The 20,222-nt window shown below is 41.2% G+C and overlaps 1 protein-coding gene across 2 annotated transcripts in view; it reads right to left on the minus strand.

Moving 5' to 3' along the window:
• The window catches only part of NEBL (nebulette), a 352,919-nt gene that overhangs the window by 19,947 nt on the left and 312,750 nt on the right, over positions 1 to 20,222 (minus strand). The window contains exons 19-26 of one of the 2 annotated variants that reach the window (XM_080810107.1): positions 17,670 to 17,762; positions 15,197 to 15,289; positions 13,839 to 13,931; positions 11,829 to 11,921; positions 10,469 to 10,573; positions 9,268 to 9,439; positions 6,607 to 6,699; positions 5,199 to 5,348 (exon numbers count right to left, since the gene is read on the minus strand). In XM_080810107.1, coding sequence (XP_080666233.1) covers positions 5,199 to 5,348; positions 6,607 to 6,699; positions 9,268 to 9,439; positions 10,469 to 10,573; positions 11,829 to 11,921; positions 13,839 to 13,931; positions 15,197 to 15,289; positions 17,670 to 17,762 — 892 coding nt within the window. The remainder of the gene's footprint in view (positions 1 to 5,198; positions 5,349 to 6,606; positions 6,700 to 9,267; positions 9,440 to 10,468; positions 10,574 to 11,828; positions 11,922 to 13,838; positions 13,932 to 15,196; positions 15,290 to 17,669; positions 17,763 to 20,222) is intronic. The other variant, XM_080810108.1, reaches the window with a different exon arrangement.

Consider the following 20,222-nt stretch of genomic DNA (forward strand, 5'->3'; position numbering starts at 1 on the left):
GAGAAAAACATAATGGAAACAATGATACAAACTTAAAGGAGAGGGCCTCTATGTTAATGCTCATGAAAACCAAATGTGTACAATGAAAACAGGGTACTTTTGCCTCAAGGAAAGGAGCCAATTGTTTGACGCTTTGTCCCAAAAATCAGAATTTCCTCTGACTCATAGGAAGGACCCTAAAACATAACTCGCCTAACTGCCCAGCCACTTAATTCACAAAGTACAACGGATTATCTTTAAAACAGAAACACATTCTCACACATAGAGAAGCAAGAGAAACAAAAAAAAAAAAGTTTGTTTAAACTGATGGCACTTAGCTTAGGAGAACGTAAAATCTCTTAGTTCCTGTTCTATTGCCTTCTGGTTACAGATGTTCCTTATAACGTCAGGTGGCCTCCAGAGATCTGAGGCCACATGGGCGAGAGCAAGGGTGAAGTCCACACTCTTGCCCTGTGGCCCGGCGCTGTGTCCTCTGCAATGCAACGTGGACACACACACACCCCCTCCACGGCAGGGAGAGAACCCACTATTACAGGGCCTCTCTCTGGGACTTAGTGCATTCCATCATATAAAATCCTAATCTAGATCTTTAAAAAAATCAACAAAATCTGGACCCCAAAAATGGCATTTCTGAATACTTACATTTTTCTTTTTTTCTTCGTCTTTACCACTAACAAGTATGGTTTTAAAATTCTTTTCAATTTCTAGAATGGTATTTAAAGCAACGCATATGATTTACTCAAGACACTAAAGGTTTTCATCAAATAGCCATCAAGATCATAGAAGTTTCTTCCTTCTGTGGAATCAATCAGCACCTCTTTACCAGGGCCCAGCATAGGACACATTTCAAAGGGGACCCTAAATTTCAAAGTAACCAAAAAGTCATGGATACTACTCCTTCCTTTCCCCATCAGGAAAACAAAACAAAACACAACACTGGGAATGTTTCCATTTTAGGGTTTTATTCTGTTGTCTTTTTTTTTTTTCAGCTATGCTTTAATGTCCTTGAAACATATCAAAACATCATCCAAACAAAAATGGAAGAATTTCTTTAAAAGCCTTCCACAATAGACTGGTATTTAAAGAAAAAAAAATTATGCTATATATATTTACAGATGCAGTTCTAGTTTTTAAGATCTAAGTTCATTGTACACCTGAAACTACTACTATGCTATAGGTCGATTATACCATGTTATAGGTTGATTATACCTCCATAAGAGAAAAAAGAATGAGCAGGAAAAAAAATATTAATTTGGCCATTTTGTGCATTCACCAAATACTTGCTGAGCATTAATTTTAAGGGCTGGAAAGAGATCGGTGAACAAAAGAGCTAATAACTCCACTCTTGTAAGGCTTCTATTCTAGCGAGGCAGACACAGATGAGCAAATTAAAAAGAAATATATAATATCTCCAGGAGCGCCAAGTGCTAATGGAAGGAAAGAAAGAGGGTAAAGGGACAGATAGGAAAGGAAAGGGTAATATTTTATCTCTGGTCGTTAGAGAAGCTTTCTCTGATAAAGTGACATCTGAGCAGAATCGTGGAAAAAAGTGGGACTAGGCAAAAGCAAATACAGGGATGAGAAGGAATGTTCCAGGCAGGGAAGAACTCTGTGTCCAAAGGCCCAGAGTGGGAGCTTGTTTGGAAGGTTTGAGTAAAGCAGGGAGACAGGACAATGGGGGTGGACAGAAAATGGGAAGAAATGAGCTGAGGGTAGCAGCCAGGGCCCAGAGCAGGTGAGGGCCTGGTAGGTGATGGTGAGGATCTGGGTTATATTCAGAATGAAATGGTAATGGAAGAAAGTCATGGTCTGACTTGTGTTTCAGAAAGCTCCTTCCGGCTGCCAAGTGGAGAACAGAGGGTTGGCAGTGTGGGAGGCCAGAGCAGAAGTGGGAAACCGTTTGGAGGCTACTGTGAAGATTCAAGGCAGACGGGCCCCGAGCACTTGGATTCTGCGTGCATTTTTCCAGGTAGAGCTGACAAGATTTGCTGATGGGTTGGAGTTCCGGTGTGAGTAAAGGACAGAAGCCAGGGATGACTCCACAGGGTTGGATCTCAGGATCTGGACAGCTGCGGCTGCAAACTTAGCAAACTGGGAACCTGAGAAAGAGCAGGTTCCTGGGGGGGAGGCAGGGAGTGAGGATACTGTTTTGAACACACTAGGTTTGCTACATCACTAATCATCTGAATACAGACATAATGTGCCAATCGATAGAATGTGCCTGCTTCCCTTAAAATAAATGGAATTGGGAGTCTATTCCCATGTAGTCCAAGCTCTTCTTGAATTAATGCAGATATCTTATGGGTACACCATCACTTGGATGTGCATTAGAACACTTACTGACACATCTTGACTTTTGCTTCATACCTCAATATCTATTTTCCAAAATAGGGAATGTCGCTACGAGCAGAGCGTCTTGGCCCTATAACAGAGGGATGAGCATGGCAAGGCATCTTTAAAGGTATCTTATAAGACATTATTTAAGCTCCTGAGACACACCTTCCTGCCAGAAATCTCCTCCCCCGGCTCACTGAGCTCCCATGGAGTCTGAAATTCCTCCATTTAAAAAAAAAAATGTAATTATTCCCTATTAACCATGTGTTACTCTTACATTCTGGCATAACTGTAAGAATATTTACGTATACCATCTTTCAAGGGAGACATTTTCTCATTCAGTTTGGCATAGCATAGGGTCCTTTTGCTAGAAATATTTAGAAAAAAGAAAGCATGGCTGAGGAGGAGAAAGAAGGGCTAACCCAACAACAGTGGGTTTTCATGGTGGAGCCCTGGAGCCGGAGAATGGAGAGTTCACAGCAGCCCAGGGACTGGACCCATCTGGGGGAGGGGGTCTGAATTCTCCTTCTCCTCGAAGGTTCATCCCAGACCTCCCACAGCTGTGTGCCATGGAGCCCTCCCTCTGAACTCTGCCTACTCGACACTCCGTTTGAACACCTCACTGACACACTGTCTCAGAGTTCTGTTTGTTCTCTCAAAGATGTTCTTCTCCCAAAGCCCCCTTGGCCTAGTTAACATCATCGAGCATTGGCGTTTCTGCTCAAATCCTCCTTCCCTGGAAAGGCTTCGCCGACATCAAGGCCAGATGGAAGTCCCCTGTTATACATCTTGTGGCCCCCATGCTTTCCCCTCACAGCACTTGCTCTGTTCTTAATTATATAGGAGTTGGGTCAGTATCTGTTTAATGTCAGGGCCCCCCCACCAGACTCTAACCCCTTAGACCAGAGGCGCATCTCTTTTGTTTGCTGCTATATGCATTGCCAGATTCCGGCTCTTGGCTGGGGTACAAAGAACACTCAATAAACATTTGGCAAAAAAATGAATGAGTGCGGTGTTGGGTGTACAGAGACAAGGGGAAAGGTCACTGCTGAAGCAAAGTCTCCAAGGTACCTTGCATCAACTCTAAAATGCTGCACTGAGTGAAGTTGACTACAATGGATCAAAATTTATTCTTGTATTTGCTTTGGGTTTTGTTCATCTCATCAAGCATCAACAGTATCGTGTACCTCCAAAACCACAGAGGACACAGAAGGGAGAAATCAAGAACCCTAAATCCTAATCAAAAAACTCAAGAAGTTACTTGAACCCTTTGCTAGAGAGGCAGTTACAGAAAAGGGAGATCGCCCATATCTATCATAACTACAGGAGAGCAAAACTAATTGACAAATTCTTCACTAGAATCGTAGAGAAAGGAGATCTTTTAAAACTTTCTAGCAAGGCGGGATCTTAAAAAGAAGAAAAGAAGTAAACTCACAGAAACAGTAGAAAAGTGGCTGCCAGGGGTTGGGGGGGTAGGGGAAAGTGGGGGGAGCTGGAAAGGGGTGCACACGTTGGGCTCTCAGATGAATAGACTCTGAAGGTCTAACGTATAGCGCGGTGACAATGGTTGACAACACCGTAATGTCTAGTTGAAATCTGCTAGGAGAGTAGAACGGGAATGTTCTCTCACACACAGATAAAAGAGAACTCTGTGAGGTGACGGATAGGCTAATTAACTGGACAGGGCGGGGGGGGGGGGCGTCCTTTCACAATGTGCTCATATGTCAGATCATCCCAATGGACACATCAGACATATTCCAACTTTATATGTCAATTGTACTTCAGTAAAGCTGAAACATTAAAAACCAAAAACCAAAAACCAAAACCAAAAAAAAAAAAAAAAAAAAAAAAACCTTTCTACCGAGCTAAGGCCAGCCTAAATGCGTAATTTAAGTAGTACAGGATGTAACTGATTTTAACCTTTATTCGGACGAATGGAAATAACCACCACAGAACTAGAGGAGTTTTCATAGTCTCATCTGGTCTTCCATCACTTTACTTTTTCCCCAACCCCCCACCCCAAGCTCCCCATGTCAAGTTGCTCAGCATCAAAATTGCCTGCCTCAGGGATTTATTCCCAGCGATATGACCTCTGAGGTTGGAAAGGAAATTCAGGATTCCAGTAGTTCTTATGCCCTGCTGGCCCCTCACCCCGTCACCCCACTGTCCACAGCACCAAAATGTAGCTGCATCACAGTCTTAAACATCTGATATAAGACTTTTATCCTCAGGATTAGTTTAACATCCAAAACAGTTTCAACTAAAAGGTCTAGACCTAACCCACTAGCTTGGATGCAGAAACAGAAGAGAGGATGACTACAGGAAATATAAGGAAGATTATTAACAATCAATAGCATTTTTCCATTTTTTTAAAAAAAAATCTCATATCTCAAGTATCACATCCAATTTGCTTTAGGCAAGATCTAGCTCTGTCTGCAAATATATATTGACATTGCAATGCATACAAATTCAGAGCAACCCCTCTTAGTCACTCAAATATAACTATAAGATGGATTTTCCTTAATGGAAATCAGATAGAAGCTCCACAGAACTCCAGTGTCCACTCTGGCTGCATGTGTCCATCACATCCAACTGTGAAACAGACTCATGTAGCAGGTCCCAAGACCCTTCTGTCATTAAAGATCCATTGGCGGTGAAAATAGTGAAGCAAGACAGGAAAAACAAACATGCAGGAATGCAAATTAGTAGTTTAAAAGAAAAGGACTCAACTTTCTAAACAGAATTTAAAATTTTCAAATGCACCCAGGCTCCACGTTTGTGCAAAGGTAAAGAATGTTAGAAGCACTCGTGCCATGTTTACAAAAATGCATTATTGTTCTCTGAGGCTGGCTAATGTTTGCTACCTCCTTCATCCGACGGTCTGGTTACCTCGCTGCACCATGAAAAACTAGGGTAAATCTCAGATATTTCTGACTTGTCATCTCCCAGACCTGTACCAAAAGTACTGCTCGAGTGAGACCGAGAACGGAGTCTCCTGTAGTGATTCGCTTTTTCTATATTGGAGAGAAAATATTCAGGTTTGTGAGTAAGTGACTTGAAGAACCAAAAAGAAGAAGAAGAAGAAGAAAATTTACTTAAAAGCTTAACAAGGAAGAAAAAGTCTCTTACTAAATAAAAAACCCAAAGCTCAACTACTACAAGCTCTAGTCACCCACTACCAAATGTCAGCACACATTGCATCAAATGTATAAATGTTGAACAATCATTCATACTCATTGTAAGTCTGGATTTTTAAGGAGAAATGAGGGATGGGAAATTGACAAGAACTAAGGAAACTCCAGCAAACTAAAATATTTCTATCAAACATAACATCTGGTTAGACATAATCGTTTTCAAGAATCCCCAACATACAGCATTTGTTGCCTTTTCCTTATCTTCAGAAAGTTTAAGGGCAATTTGGCAGATTATGTGGATCAAACTGATTACAAAAGTATTAGAATCCCTACTTTCCTTGGCCTTTCAGTTTCATTAAAGCCAGTAATTAAATGTGGAGTATAAATCAGGGGATAGAGTTAGACCCAATGGGTATGATACATCTATTTATATTGTTTAAAATAATTGCATAACTGTCACAGCTTCAGTTTGTTAAACACTATCTGAGAGCTTGAAAGGTTAAACCATGCTATCACTGTACCCAAAGAGCCAAACCATTCAGGTTTTGCTTTTAATTGGAAACATGCGGTCTAAATTAAAAGTCAAATAAACCTGCATATCTATACACTATAAATTTTGTGTTATACAAACACTCAGAGATACATTTTAAGGGTACCTAAAAGTCTATTTTATTTTAACACGTTCACGATGCTATTTAGAAAACCTCCCCACTGTTTTATATATGGTTCTTAACATCTACCTTTAAAATGTTGGAACAGTGTTTCCCATGAAACAAACTTCTGTCTCAGCACTTTAGTGCACTCCAAAGACTGCATTTGAAAGCCCCCAAAACCTATAAAATCACATTCACTAATGAAAAGCAGACATCAGGAATCTCTCGACACCTTTCTAAGTGAATCTAGAGCAAACGAATCTAAAATATATTTAAAAAGCCCTTTTGCGAGTTTGCTTTCATAAATGATTAATGGTATTTTAAAGCAGCATAGTATTTGTTTCTCTGTTTTGTTTTGTTTTTCAAATCCTCAGCTTTACAATTTACATCACACAGTCGGTACCATGAACCTCTACCGCTCAGGGTAGCTTCACTCTCAAGACAAAACCACATAAGCGGGGACGAACTCAAAATGTAAGCAGTACCCGAAAGCATATGGAGACTTCTAGACTGAATATTGTCTTCCAGGGGATCAAGGTCGAAGATGGAGCCAGGATCTGTACGCCAAACTTTGAGGTCTTTTACCAAAAGGAAGAAATCAAAAAATCAAGAATGAATTTTTAAAAGTCAGCATCAGAGTCAAGCACAAGTCTGGAAAAAGAAGCACATCATCAGCAAACCGGTAATGAGCAAACCCGTTGGCACTTCAGAGGAGAACGAAGGGACAGTCACATCCACAAGGCTTTAGTAAGAAAACTTTGTAAGCAAAGTTCACTTGCCTGGTTTATTCTTCATTGACCTTCCACCTGGAGCCCGCCACTCATCACCCAACACACCAACAACTCCCCGCATCCCCGAACCCCCAACACTCGTGGTCTCCACACGCTGAAAGAGGTAAAACGTTTGATTTACACTCCTGAGCAAGGATGCCCGAGTCATTCATGACTGAGAGGTTTTTGTCTGAGAAAATGAAGAACAAAAACTTCTCTCCCTGAAACAAATGTTTAAAATGTAGGTAAGTGGCCAGCCCAACTTTTATTGGGAGCCCATGAGTCCAAGCGTAACCCACACAGGACACATTTATGGGAAAAGTGCAGTAACGCACAGCACTGAGCAAAGAACGACGAGGGATGGAAAGATGAGCAAGGAGCAGCTTCCTGCTCTCAGAGGACCAGAGATGTGTTCACTGCCATGCTTAGAAACCAGACCGAGCTGGCCAGTCCACTCTCCTGTTTAAGTCAGAGGCAAAATCCAAATATAATAACTTTCAGGTTCACTTCCATCTCCAACTAATGGTGCTCAGGTCCTAAAATAATCTGCACAGCACTGTATTCACCAGCGAAGAGTGAAAAATCTAGCTACGGAGTAAAAACGATTAATTAATGAACTAGAAGTGGAGCTCTGAGGGTCACATTCCTACTACGTGCGGGCACCACTGTCAGTCAACAATGTAACAATGGCGTCACGCCATATTTAAGTAGGTACTATTACTATCCCGTTTCATAGAGGGGGAAACTAAGACATAGAGAGATGGAGTTAGCCTGGCTATAGGTACACAACTAGGGAATAGCAGAGCCTCCAGAAAAAGTAGAAGCAGCACAAATTGGCTTAGTCTGAATTGCTCAGAAAATCTCCAAATCTGCATTTCCCCGCCTGGCTCAGAAGTTTGTTTGTTGAATGTACTTCATTTTGTGGCTTCATAAGAAAGTCCTCAATGGAAAACAGTCTCCCCCAGTAAGAAGAAGTAAAGTGACTTCCAGTAAGGGAATAATTTAAAGACATATATGTTAAGTTTAAAAAAAAAATCATGATTTCTATCTCAAAGATAGCGAGTACTGAATTCTGAGAGCTCAAACACTAGACAATCTCCCAGTTTCTAACAAGAACTTCAGCATCACTCCTGGCCCTGATCTAGGGCAGAGGACCTTGGCGTAAGCTGTGCAGACTCTCAGCGTCTCTCTCCACTCCTGAGGGACAAATCGGAGCCTCTGTTCTCACCCATCCCATGTGAGATGTTCAACCAAGGCAATGAAATTAACACCATGTTACTTTCAATGAAAACATCTCAGCCCATCCATCCAAATTACAGTGATCCTTCTACAAAATCACCTTTGGAAGATGTGGAAGAGCTATCAGTAGTGTGCAAAGGTGTGTGGAATCCCTCTGTGAGAAGGACTTTCAGACTCACTAAATCATTCAAGGAACTTAGTGCCCTGATCTCAGTATTGTTGCTTTACATTAAGACAGTATCCAGTCAGATACACACTTCCTTCACCCAGCCCACCTCTAAAAGGCCTTTCACTAGTTCCCAAAAAATAAGCTCTTCCCTGTGATGAAGCTAACCTAACACTCAGATTACTGACGAGCGTGTGGAATGGTTCCCAAAAATATTACCTGAGCTTTAGGACTGGACTAGCTATGAAAATTCAGACAACAGTCATTGGAAGTATGGGCCGTTGATAGGTATTGAAAAGTCAATAACTGTCTTTCTAGCCCTTCCTTATACTCTGGGGTGGTCACTGCTGTCTCAGCCACCATTCAAGACTACATTCCTAAGATGTCCCCAGACGGACAAGAAGAACAGTGAGGAGAGAAACTTCCTTCGTCTCAGATTTATGGCATTTGTAGACAGCTCCCGATTATCCCCATTCAGAGATAATATTCAAAAAAAATAAACTATTCATATTATGGAATACTATCAGAATCTCTCTAGCACTTTTATTTGTGGTAAAAAGACCAAAATGGGATTTTTTTCTGTTATTTCTGTCCCCCATGTAGACGATGTCTACAGTACAATGCATTGATCAAGTACATAAGCCAAAGGAAAACAAAATAATTTTTCAACCATTGTTATCACTCATGTCTTGTATTTGAGCTTAAATACAAATACACTCTTAAGGCCAGAAAGTTATTAAAGACAGACAAGGTCCAATAACTGAACAGATTGGCACTGATAACCTGGCAAGTACCACGGATCCCATTCAACATGGCGCCAACAATAACACTTAGCCCATGGTTTGTGTTTAGATGGGCACCACATGAAACATTTGAGGAGTTGTCTAGTGAATAAGTAGTTTGATTCAAAAGCTAGGCCAAGGACAATCTTTTTGACTGTGTGGACCTGCCAAGGAGGACCATCAGCTTACCGACAATGATCCCAGGTCTCCTGTCCATCTCCACGATGTGAGGATGGACACCTTTGTAGGCCGCATCGCTGACCACTTGGGTGTTCTTCCTTACTCGCTCCGTCACAGGGTCATCTACAACAGGAGTAAAGCCCCTTCCCTTTGTCTTTTCAAAGTCTTCATGATACTTTACCTGAAAAAAAGGAAAACAGCATGAACTCAATCTGAAATTTCCTGATTGTTACATACCTCACAAAATGTTGATATGGCAGTTGCATCTAGATCATTCTCCACATTTACGTATCTAGAATCAACTGCATCTAGATTCAGCTGCATCTAGATTGTTTCCCGTATATATGTATCTTTTCCAATCATTCCAAAAATAATGTCTGAAATGTCAGCTTCCTTGCATCAGGACTCAACTGCTGATATTTTCACAATGTTTTCCATCATTATGGTTAGCAGCTCTTTTAAGTTTATACATAAACCAGTACAGTATATCAGTGAGAAAGTTTAAAAAGATACATCTATTTTTTAATCCTGGTGATTTCCTAAAATGTACTAACTTAGGTACAAATTAATTTTCTATCTTTGAACCTTTAACAGGTATTAAAATGACATGTTATTTCCACACAATTATCCAAGAAAACAGTATTATTTAAAATTAGGTTGAGAGTCAAAAATAATGATATATATAATTTTTGTATATTATTGCAAAAATGGATATGTATACTTCAAAACATACACTTTATTCATGTTCTGAAATCGGACCTGTAAATTTTACCATAGACCATTGAATTGTACACTTTAAATGAATAAACCTTATCGCATATAAATTGTACCTCATGAAACTGCTTTAAAAAACATACACATTTTTTATATTCTTTGCAACATGTAAACATTCCAAGCTCTGTCGTAAAATTAATTGAAAAGAAGTCCAAACAAATGTTTCTCATAAAATGCATTTATAGTAGTCATGTTAGAAATAAAAACACACCCAAAATATCACTGAGAAAAATTACTTTATTAGGACTAAAGATGTCCATTACATTTCAGTGTGATTAGAAAGTTCCCTTAAATGGATGGGCCCATCCACATTTTGCTTTGCATTCATGCTTTGTTAGTTATCCAGATTAATGGTGAACGACGCCGTCAGTACACTGGGTGGAGCCATTCCTTAGTATGTTTTAGTCATGAGAAGGGGGAGCTGGTTGTACCCTACCATTGAAATATGATTTTGTGCTTCTTTGACATATCTCAGACCAGGTGTATCTAAAATCAGACTTGGTCTACCTTTCATCTGCTTATGGTCCTGGGTATATTTTACCTGCAAAGTAAATAGTAGAATGTACTTAACAATAAGACAATTTTAAGAGAAAACATTACATAACTTTTCAGACTTTCCAAATGAGTGAAACACATACAACATATTCCCAATTCTTTCCCAGGGAAGTTGTTCAGTGAATTACCTGTCATTCTAGGGTAACAATCTAAAATTTTACTCTCAAAATTCACCTTGAAAATCTACAGCGAAGACAACCTAAGTCTCTCTATGAATCAAGAATGGTGTGTGAATGACCAATATCCACTAACAAAGTAGTCAGGAAAAGTGCTTATCACACTTCCGTTAAACAGGAAAAACCCAAACCAAATGAGACCTGAACGTGTTGTCCTGTCTCTAGGATTTCCCCATTTTCCACCACAACTCTCTTGAATGTATACCAAACCCAAGCATCCCTCTATTTCCTTTTCTTTTTTTTCCCACTGTAAAGGATAAGAAAAACAAGGAGTATCAAAATCGAATTTCCTTCTAAGCAGCCACCGCTTAAAGGTAATTTATGTCAAATACAGTCAGCATCTCTGGGCAGAAATGCCACTGGAGAGCCATAAACTGTAAGACCTAAATGCTGATTCCCAGGCATAAGCAAGCTCTTCTTGACAGCCGGCAGGCAGAACACTGCTGTTTATGAAGCTGTTTATGCATGCCATTAGGATAGCAATCACTGAGGGCTTGGGCACCCATGTACAATTCGGAGCAAAAGCCCCAACACTTACTAAGAGAAAGTATCCTATTCAAATAAGGACTTTAATGAGTAACTGAATTCTATATTCAATGCATTGAAAGATTTTTTTCCTCTACGTCCTTACTCTAGTGTAACGAGTCGTTCCTGATTTTGTTTTGCTGAGAACATTTAACAATCCGCAGCCAATGGAATATATCTGCAAAATGACACTCCTGTAACTTACGCATCAAAGACGTCACCACTTTCAAAAACACTGGCTAACATAACCTGAATCACTGTTTAAATGAGCATGATAGAGTCTAAAACTAAGCCTTGAACTAAGCTTTGAAGGTAACCATTGGTCACATCTGGAAAGAGCAATGAAGGGTTGCGGGATAACGTCAAGTTTTGCAATGGAAGTCTTTGGAAATAACACATGTACTTACTGCGTGTATCACAAATGTTGCTTGAAAATACTTTTTATTTTCACAAAAAAAAAAAAAAAAGACAAACAGGACTGCAAGTAAATAATAACGGACGCATCCTTTGTAACAGACCAAAATGGATAAAACCACTTGCCGAACTGATATTTTCTTGGTTCTTCTTCACTCTTTCCATTTCAGGAGTTACGCTTAAAGCTGTAGCTCTTCCCAGTTGACCTTTATAATGAACCTGCCATTTCAGAGAATAAAAAATAAGAGGATTGTGAATCAATTCGACTAAGGAAGCGTCTCACAGTAGCTATCCTAAGGAGCTAGCCAAGAAAGGGAACTATGAAAAAAGGAGAATGCCATCTAGAGGGCTAACCATATTTAAAATGCTTGCATTTTAAATCAATCTATTTTCATTCCTCCCATAGCATGAATCCCTGGGAATGAAGTCACTCAAATATATGAGCATACCGTCAGTAAAGCTGTCAGAAGCACTGTATCACAAAGGAAGAGAAGAAATGTCTTCATGGATATTCCTTAAAGGTGTTCCTACCCATACACTATTACAGTTTGTCAGTAATTAACTGCATGCGGCAGAACTTTTGAAAAGATGCCTAAGTAGGGGACCGACGTCACCCGTAAACAGGCCAGCATGCTTCCCACGGCTCCATTCTTCCTTCTCAGTAACATGTTCCTTTCTGAGACTAATGGAGTTATGTCAACCGTGATTTTACATAGATCGGGAAAAGATGAGCATCTACTTCTCCAAAACACAGTTGTGAGGAGAAGTGCCAAACAGTGACCTCCCTTTGTTTTATAAGCTCATAAGACTTTAAAGGTTTGAAGAAGAAAAGATTTCTTTGAACCTAATAGATTTCCAGATTTCCTCTTCCAGAGAACCCAATCTATATGTTAATGACCTTAATGACCTCGAAAAAGGATTCTCTCAGTGACCTACAGCCATGGATTACATAAACAGAAGGGGGTTAACACTCTGGAAAACAGCATGGAGGTTCCTCAAAAAGTTGGAAATAAAGCTACCTTATGACCCAGCAATCGCACTACTGGGTATTTACCCTAAAGATACAAATGTAGTGATCTGAAGGGGCACGTGCACCCGAATGTTTATAGCAGCAATGTCCACAATAGCCAAATGATGGAAAGAACCTAGATGTCCATCAACAGATGAATGGATAAAGAAGATGTGGTATATATAGACAATGGAATACTACACAGTCATCAAAAGAAATGAAATCTTGCCATTTGTGATGATGCAGATGGAACAAGAGGGTATTACGCTGAGTGAAATAAGTCAATAGGAGAAAGACAACTATCATATGATCTCCGTGATATGAGAAAGTGGAGATGCAACGTGGGGGGTTTTGGGGGTAGGAAGGGAGGGAGACAAACCATAAGAGACTCTTAGTCTCACAAAACAAACTGAGGGTTGCCAGGGGGAGGGGGGTAGGGAGAGGGTGGTTGGGTTATGGACACTGGGGAAGGTATGTGCTATGGTGAGTGCTGTGAAATGTGTAAATCTGGCGATTCACAGACCTGTAGCCCTGGGGCTAGTAATACATTATATGTTAATTAAAAAATTAAAAAATTTAAAAAAAAAACGGAAGGGGGTTAAGAACACCCCAGGGATTGGTGCCTGAGTAAAAACTGACAGCTCCCATGGGGCCCGTCCCTTGTGATCTCGTCAGGCATGCACACTTTATAATTTCCCCCAAGACACTGTCCAAAAATAAAGCGACAGTAGCTGGGAGTGGGCAATGGGACCGGACAGGCTAGTGAACAAGAACACATACTAGTAGGAAAAGCAGTGGGAAAGCTTATCTGAAGGGCCAAGATGCTAGAAGCCACTGCCGCCTCCCTTTGGGGAACCACAGCAGCTGTAAGCTCGCAGACAAGATGAGAGGGACACGCAGTCATCGATAGACCAAAATCGTACTGGCGGTCACTGGGAAATCTAGAGGACGGAATGCCTGTCTGTACCCACCCCACCGCAGACCCTACACGCTTTCAAGTAAACTGGCAGGCAATGGAGAGCAGAACAGCCAACTCGAGGTTATGAAAATGTTATCAACGTGATCCCTTCGACAACATGTCCATAATACGTTTGCTATCATGAGAAAGAAAGCTACTAAGGTCACACATTGCTGATGTTCTTCTGATTTTCTTTAACTCTCTTCATCTCTGGTGGATCAGAAATGGCCGTTGCCTGTTTAGTTTCTCCTTTGTATTTCACCTGCAGAGGATAAGCGAGAGTTTCAACAGACGGTAGAATGGTCTCCCCCACACACCGCAGAGGAGGAACCTCAAAATTGACCCTTTCTGTACACGTTTTCCCCCACTGTAGTTAAGCGCCCTCCCTTCCGTTCGTATCTACACCTGGATCCTGATTCTTCTGATTTTTCAATAAATACTTTGCTGTTGAATACCAAAGCTCACTGCCAATTCCGTTAACTGAAAGCCATGGAAATATAAGGGAGAAACAGCAAATGAAGTCATTGCAAGAGAACCACAGTGAGGTAGCCGAGCAGCGGCCCTTTACTCTCCTTCTGACCTGAGGCTTTCAAAAGAAACTGAAGACCCCTTGTTCCCACCACATTCCAAGGGTATTATTTGAATAAAGCAGTGTTCAGCCTGATTTTCTCCTCCACTTGGAAGAACTCACACTCAAATTTTAAAGTCTTTCAAAATTCCCTTTTGGGGAAGAAGAAGGCTATTATTTATTTTGGTAAAATTTCCATGAAAGGGTCCCCAAAATGGGAAAAATACCTAGCAGGGGGTACTTTGAAAGGGATTTCTGAATTGAGGGAGGCCTGGGTTCAAATCCCAGCTCTGTCCTTCAAACTATGGGTCCCTGGCATGTCCTCTGACCCCCCCAAGACTCAGTTTTCGGCACCTACAAACCAGAGAAATAACTTGTGCCAACCTTATGGGTTCACATAAAGCAGTTCACACAGGAGCCCTGTTAGAGGTATCTCCTGACCGTTAACATTCATTGATTTATTAGCAATAGATTACTGACAATTGACTAATGTTTTTCATTTTATTTAGAGGTTTCCTGCTCTGACATTATGCCTTTGAATCCTAGCCCAGCCGGGTCTTCTTTTTGCTCTACTCCAACAAGGTTTGTTTTGTTTTGTTTTGTTTTTTTCTCAGACTGACAATAGATCCACTTCTCTCTAGATCCTTCCCTGAAACTAGAGATTTACCTACTCAACTATGAAGTCCATGAGGACAGGAACTAGCTCTTGCCTACCTTTGTGTACCACAGAATACAGATTGGGTGCTTATTGAAGATTTCTTGACGAAACAAGCATAGCTAAATCACAGCAAGACAGTCCTACATTTCCAGGATCACAGGAAAGAACCAAAGTTCATGGCCTCAAGCACATGACCATGAAAAGAAGCATCCAGCCCCGTGAAGGACTTGAGGTTTTCAGAGAGCAGCGTGAAGGAGAAAAATTCATAACACTTGACAATAGAGAACACAGAACCACTTGCCGTACTCAGCTCCTCCTGGTTTCTCCTCACCCTCTCCATCTCTGGCGTGACGCTCACCGGCGTGGCCTTGGGGCATTGCTGTTTGTACTGGAGCTGTGGGACAAGGTCCAAGACCGTGTGGAGTTAGGCAAAGGAGGTGTGCACCCACCGTCCAGAACAGACTAAAAGGAATGCCCCATGGCTACAGGGCGTTAAGTTAGTTAAAATCTTCATTAGGATTGTAAAGCGAAATAGGCATTCCTAACAGACGTCTCTAACACACTCATCCAGACTCCTAGCTCCTTCTTGTCTGAATGTTTTGAATACCACGTTTTGGTGGTGCTTCTTTGGAACTGTCTTATGTATTGGTGGTTTGAGTTTGGCCATTATTGGTCATAAGAAATTACCCCTTCTGGGAATTCATTTCTTCATAGCACTAAAGCAACACTATCAAATCACCATTTTATATTTAACAATAAAAAGTGTATATTCTTGTCATCAGCTAGGAGGGCTGCCCCCGTCCCACACTTTCACCTCTGTGACAGACTGTCGCTACGGAAACACACCCCGAACCTCAACGTTTCCCTTCTCTACCAAGTGCCCTCAATGGCAGGCCTGCGCTCGGACTGGCATTATGGAAATCTGCCTGACCTACTGCCTAGGACGTGCTCTTTCTTGGTTGGGAGGATCAGACCCTGACATTTGTGGTCAGTTTTCCAGCAATCCCACAAACCCTCCGGGAAATAAATGAGCATCTAGCACAAAGAAACGGAACAGCATGTCCATCAAATGAATTTTTGACAGGCAAAAAGTAAAACTGAAGGTGAAAATCCTATTATGAGGAACTCCACAGGGATGGTCTTAATGATTTTCTGGAATTTAAATTTAGTGGAAGGGAAATTTTTTTTTTCTTGTGAGACATCACAGGACCTGCGGGGCCTGCAGATAAAAATGGACTTGAGCTGCACCCCTCAGCCGTGAACGTGACAGTGAAGAGAAGCTTGATCAGCCGGGAAATAAAGGACAAAGGATCAGGCCCCTTCTGGGGGACTGCTTTCCTCAGTGGGCGCCTTTCTTTGTGCTGGGAGATGTAGTTGAGAATTTAGGCAGGTTCTGTATCTGGGATAATGAATTGTCTCAGTTAAAGTGAGAAAAGGTTCAGTGTCAGCTCTGCTGATGGCCGGGATGCAAGGAAAGATTACTCCAGGTAGAGCGCAGAAGGGGAAAATGCTGCTGACCGGCATGAGGGATGTGGAGAAACTGTTGTAGCCACTTGGCAGTGGATGTAAGTCTGGGGACGTAAACCTGATACTGGGGACTCTTCATGTCTTGTTTTCATTCATTCATTCACAAAGAGGCTAAGTGCTCTCCAGGCACGATCTCACATAATACCCTCGTCCCGGCTTCATAGATAAGGAAGTTAGGCTGGGAGAGGTGGGGGTTTGTAAAGGGTATACAGCGAGTAAAGGCTGGAGCTGGGATCCAGCCAGCAGACCAGGGTCCCCGTTCTTCTGCGACTCCAGTATGGTCCCAGTTTCTACCATGTGCGCAGACCTTGCCATATGCCAGGCCGGCTCTCAAGCATGCTATGATCACCAATATTAGTCTTTCATTAAATTAACTCACTACTATTTGCAAATAAAGTTATTTTAAGGGGTTGTTAGGTTTCTCTAACACATTGAAAACTACTACCCTTTCTTTTAGAAAAAGGGACACATTAAGACATTATAATCCCTAAGCCAAGACCTGCTCGTGGGAGGAGCACCTGTCACTTACACGTGAACCGCACTTCGGGAAACACCAGGACTCCCGACTCACCTCCTTAGGGCCCGAATTACTTCTCTCTGCACCAGCAGGTCCCTGCCACCTTCTACCCCATGCACTCATCACACTAAACCTTCCCCTCCTTGACCAGCATGTAGAACCTGTACAGATGCATTCTTCTTGGCCAGGAAGGCACTTCCTCACGAAATCTTTTATTAACCCTTCGAGATCTAACTCAAATGTTACACTTCCCCTGAGGGTCTTCCCCTCTCTATCACGAACACTGCCTTCCTTCTCTGCATTTCCACAGCACTTCGCAAAAGGAATCATTATTTATCATTAAATGAGACACCACGTGTAATGTACTCCACAAGCCTAGCAAACAGTCAGTAAATATTAACTATTGTGATAGCTTTTCATGCACGGTGGGTGTTTATTCCCATGTCTGTTTCTCCTAGAGGCCTGGAGAAGTCACACTCAGCTTTGAATTTCCCCAGAACAAGAACAGAGCGGGCATTCAAGTAACATGTCCTTTGATGCATAAATGCACACAGGAGGGGCCATGCCAGCCCAGCCTAAAGACGGGGGTATCTTAGCTTCATCTTTTAGCAACTGGGCCTCCTGCAACGGTGTGCATTGCCCTGGGGCTTCACTCGTACAAGTGCACGCCCTCCCTGCCTACTGCCATTCAATGAAACAGAAAACGGTACTCAAAGAGATATGATCACACATTGCTGATGTTCTTCTGGTTTTCTTTAGCTCTCTTTAGTTCCGGAGGATCGGAAATGGCCGTTGCCCGATGCAGCTCTTCTTTGTATTTTACCTGCATTATGTATTTAAGAAATAAGGTGGTAAATTACTAAAAACAAAACAAACAGACAAAAACAATGTGGGTTTTCTTCAATGCAAGGCTTAAAAGATAGGTAAGACTCCTGCATTCGTAACTATTACACAGTTGAATTTTTAAACCCCAACAGTAATTTTCCTTCAGTGGGAACAGAAATTTTTATTTTATTTTATGGGATGATGCTTTTTTTTTAATCCAAACATGAAAATGAACTCATATCTATTCACCTAGCCATCACCATAGGAATTATTTCATTAAAATAAGCAAATGTTGCTTAGGAAAATAAATTTTATCATTAGGCAGATACACAAAAAACCTTGGAAATCCTCCTAAGGAATATAATAACTTATAAGTTTCTAGCCAAAAAGCAGTTTCTACTCATTAATGTGTGAATTTAAATGTATCGTGGATTTAAAGACAAAAGCCAAACTGCGTTTGCTACAGAGTCTTGGGAAGACTGCTTATTTAGGTGAGAGCATGCAAACATTCTGGAATAAGGGAAAAAATAAGGTGGCCAGAACAAAAGAAGAGAAAGTGGAAGGTGGGGGGAAATGTACAAAAAAGGAGAGGCCAATGCCCCTGATTTGTATCGAAGGGCCTGTGGCAGAAGGTCAGGATGTGTCTTCTACCCACAGAATCATGTTCTACGAATCCAGCCTATATCCTGGCATCCACTTTATTCAAAAGCTCTTCCTTCAAATCTATTTAGAGGAAGATCAACCAGACAAAAATGGTAATGTCAGCACACGGTTATGCATGAGACAAGAAACAGCTCTTTAAACTTATGAAATGATTAGTAATACCGTCGTATCAAGTGGTATTTTAATAAGTCTAAGATTCATGGAAGATTAGATTCAAGAAAAAGGACACACATAAATATTTATATGTAGCAAATACAGGCAGAAATGAAGAGGCCCATGTTGAAATTTAGCAAAGACTTAAATCTACACAAACCAGGTTTTAGAAATCACTCAGTAGGGGTGCCTGGGTGGTTCAGTGGGTTAAAGACTCTGCCTTCGGCTCAGGTCATATCCTAGGACCAAGCCCCGCATCGGGCTCTCTGCTCAGCAGGGAGCCTGCTTCCCCTCCTCTCTCTCCGCCTGCCTCTTTGCCTACTTGTGATCTCTATCAAGTAAATAAATAATATCATTAAAAAAAAAAGAAATCACTCGGTAATGTTTAAATGATTCAGGCTGAAATCTACACTGACGGTGGCAAAGAAATGGTAACCTACATGTCTATGTCCTAGGAGCCTTAGGTTTAATATGAGTAACAATGGTAATATGAGTTCAGATCTGAAACAGTTAAATCGAGAATATACTGAGAAAGACCACCTCTAAATAAAGATTCAAAAATAGTTCTTAACGGGGAAAGCTAATAGCTAAAACGCTTGTACAGGGGAGGTGGAAAATGTCGAGATCTTTAAATGTTAGAGAATCATATCTTGGTTTGACAGATCTGGCTAATCTTGAAAGGGCAACTTTCCATTTGAATACTAAGCAGGAGTTTATGGCTCCAACCTCATAGAGATACAGAACTACGCATTTATTGTTTGCTAGGAGAGGCAGCGGAACGCTGGAAAAAGAAATGATCTACCATACTACTTTGCGTGATTTTCCTCGGGTGAGAAGCGAAACGTGATTAAAGATGAACATTTGTGTTTTTCATACGACTTTAAACTAATCAAAATGGCACAGTCATCTTCCTATAGGCGATGGAATTGCATACTACAGAACATTTATAACATTGTATTTCAGTACACTGATGGGTACATTTCAAATATTATCATTTGGAAGTGAAGGAAACAAACATTGCATTCTTTTCTGCCAAACTAACTTCCCCAGCGGACCCCAGCATTGCCAGACACAGAGCTCTCTCGCCACAGTGGATCAGAACACATTTGCACACCCTCACTGCAGGCTCCTTTTCCTCATGCTTTCTTCAGGAGAAAGCTTTGTTCATTCATGCTACAGAAATTTTATTGCACTAGTATTCTGCAGATTTTTTTGAAGTGTGCTTTATAACAGCATTACCTTGCCTTTCCTACTCTTTCTCCACAAAAGCCCGTGTGCACTCATCTTCTAGAATGCCACGTAACTATCCTGACAGAGATGTCTAACCCGGGCTGTTCTACTTGAATTACTTAAAGGCTCTGCCTTCAAGACGGAAGGTGAAGAGAAAAGAGAAGGGGATTTCAGGAAAGAACCTTTAAGACTTTCTCAACAAGGAACTAAATATATGTGGTGCCCGGGTGGCTTAGTCAATTAAGCATCCGACTCTTGATTTTGGCTCAGGTCATGATCTAAGGGTTGTGAGATTGAACCTCCTGTGGGTGGGGCTCTACACTGGGCAAGGAGCCTGCTTAAGTTTCTTTCTCTCCCTCTCTAAAATAAAATAAAATAAAATAAAAATACTTTGTGGCTACAAAATGCTAAA

Source organism: Martes martes (genome assembly GCF_963455335.1).
Source record: "Martes martes genome assembly, chromosome: 8".
Lineage (NCBI taxonomy): Eukaryota > Metazoa > Chordata > Mammalia > Carnivora > Mustelidae > Martes > Martes martes.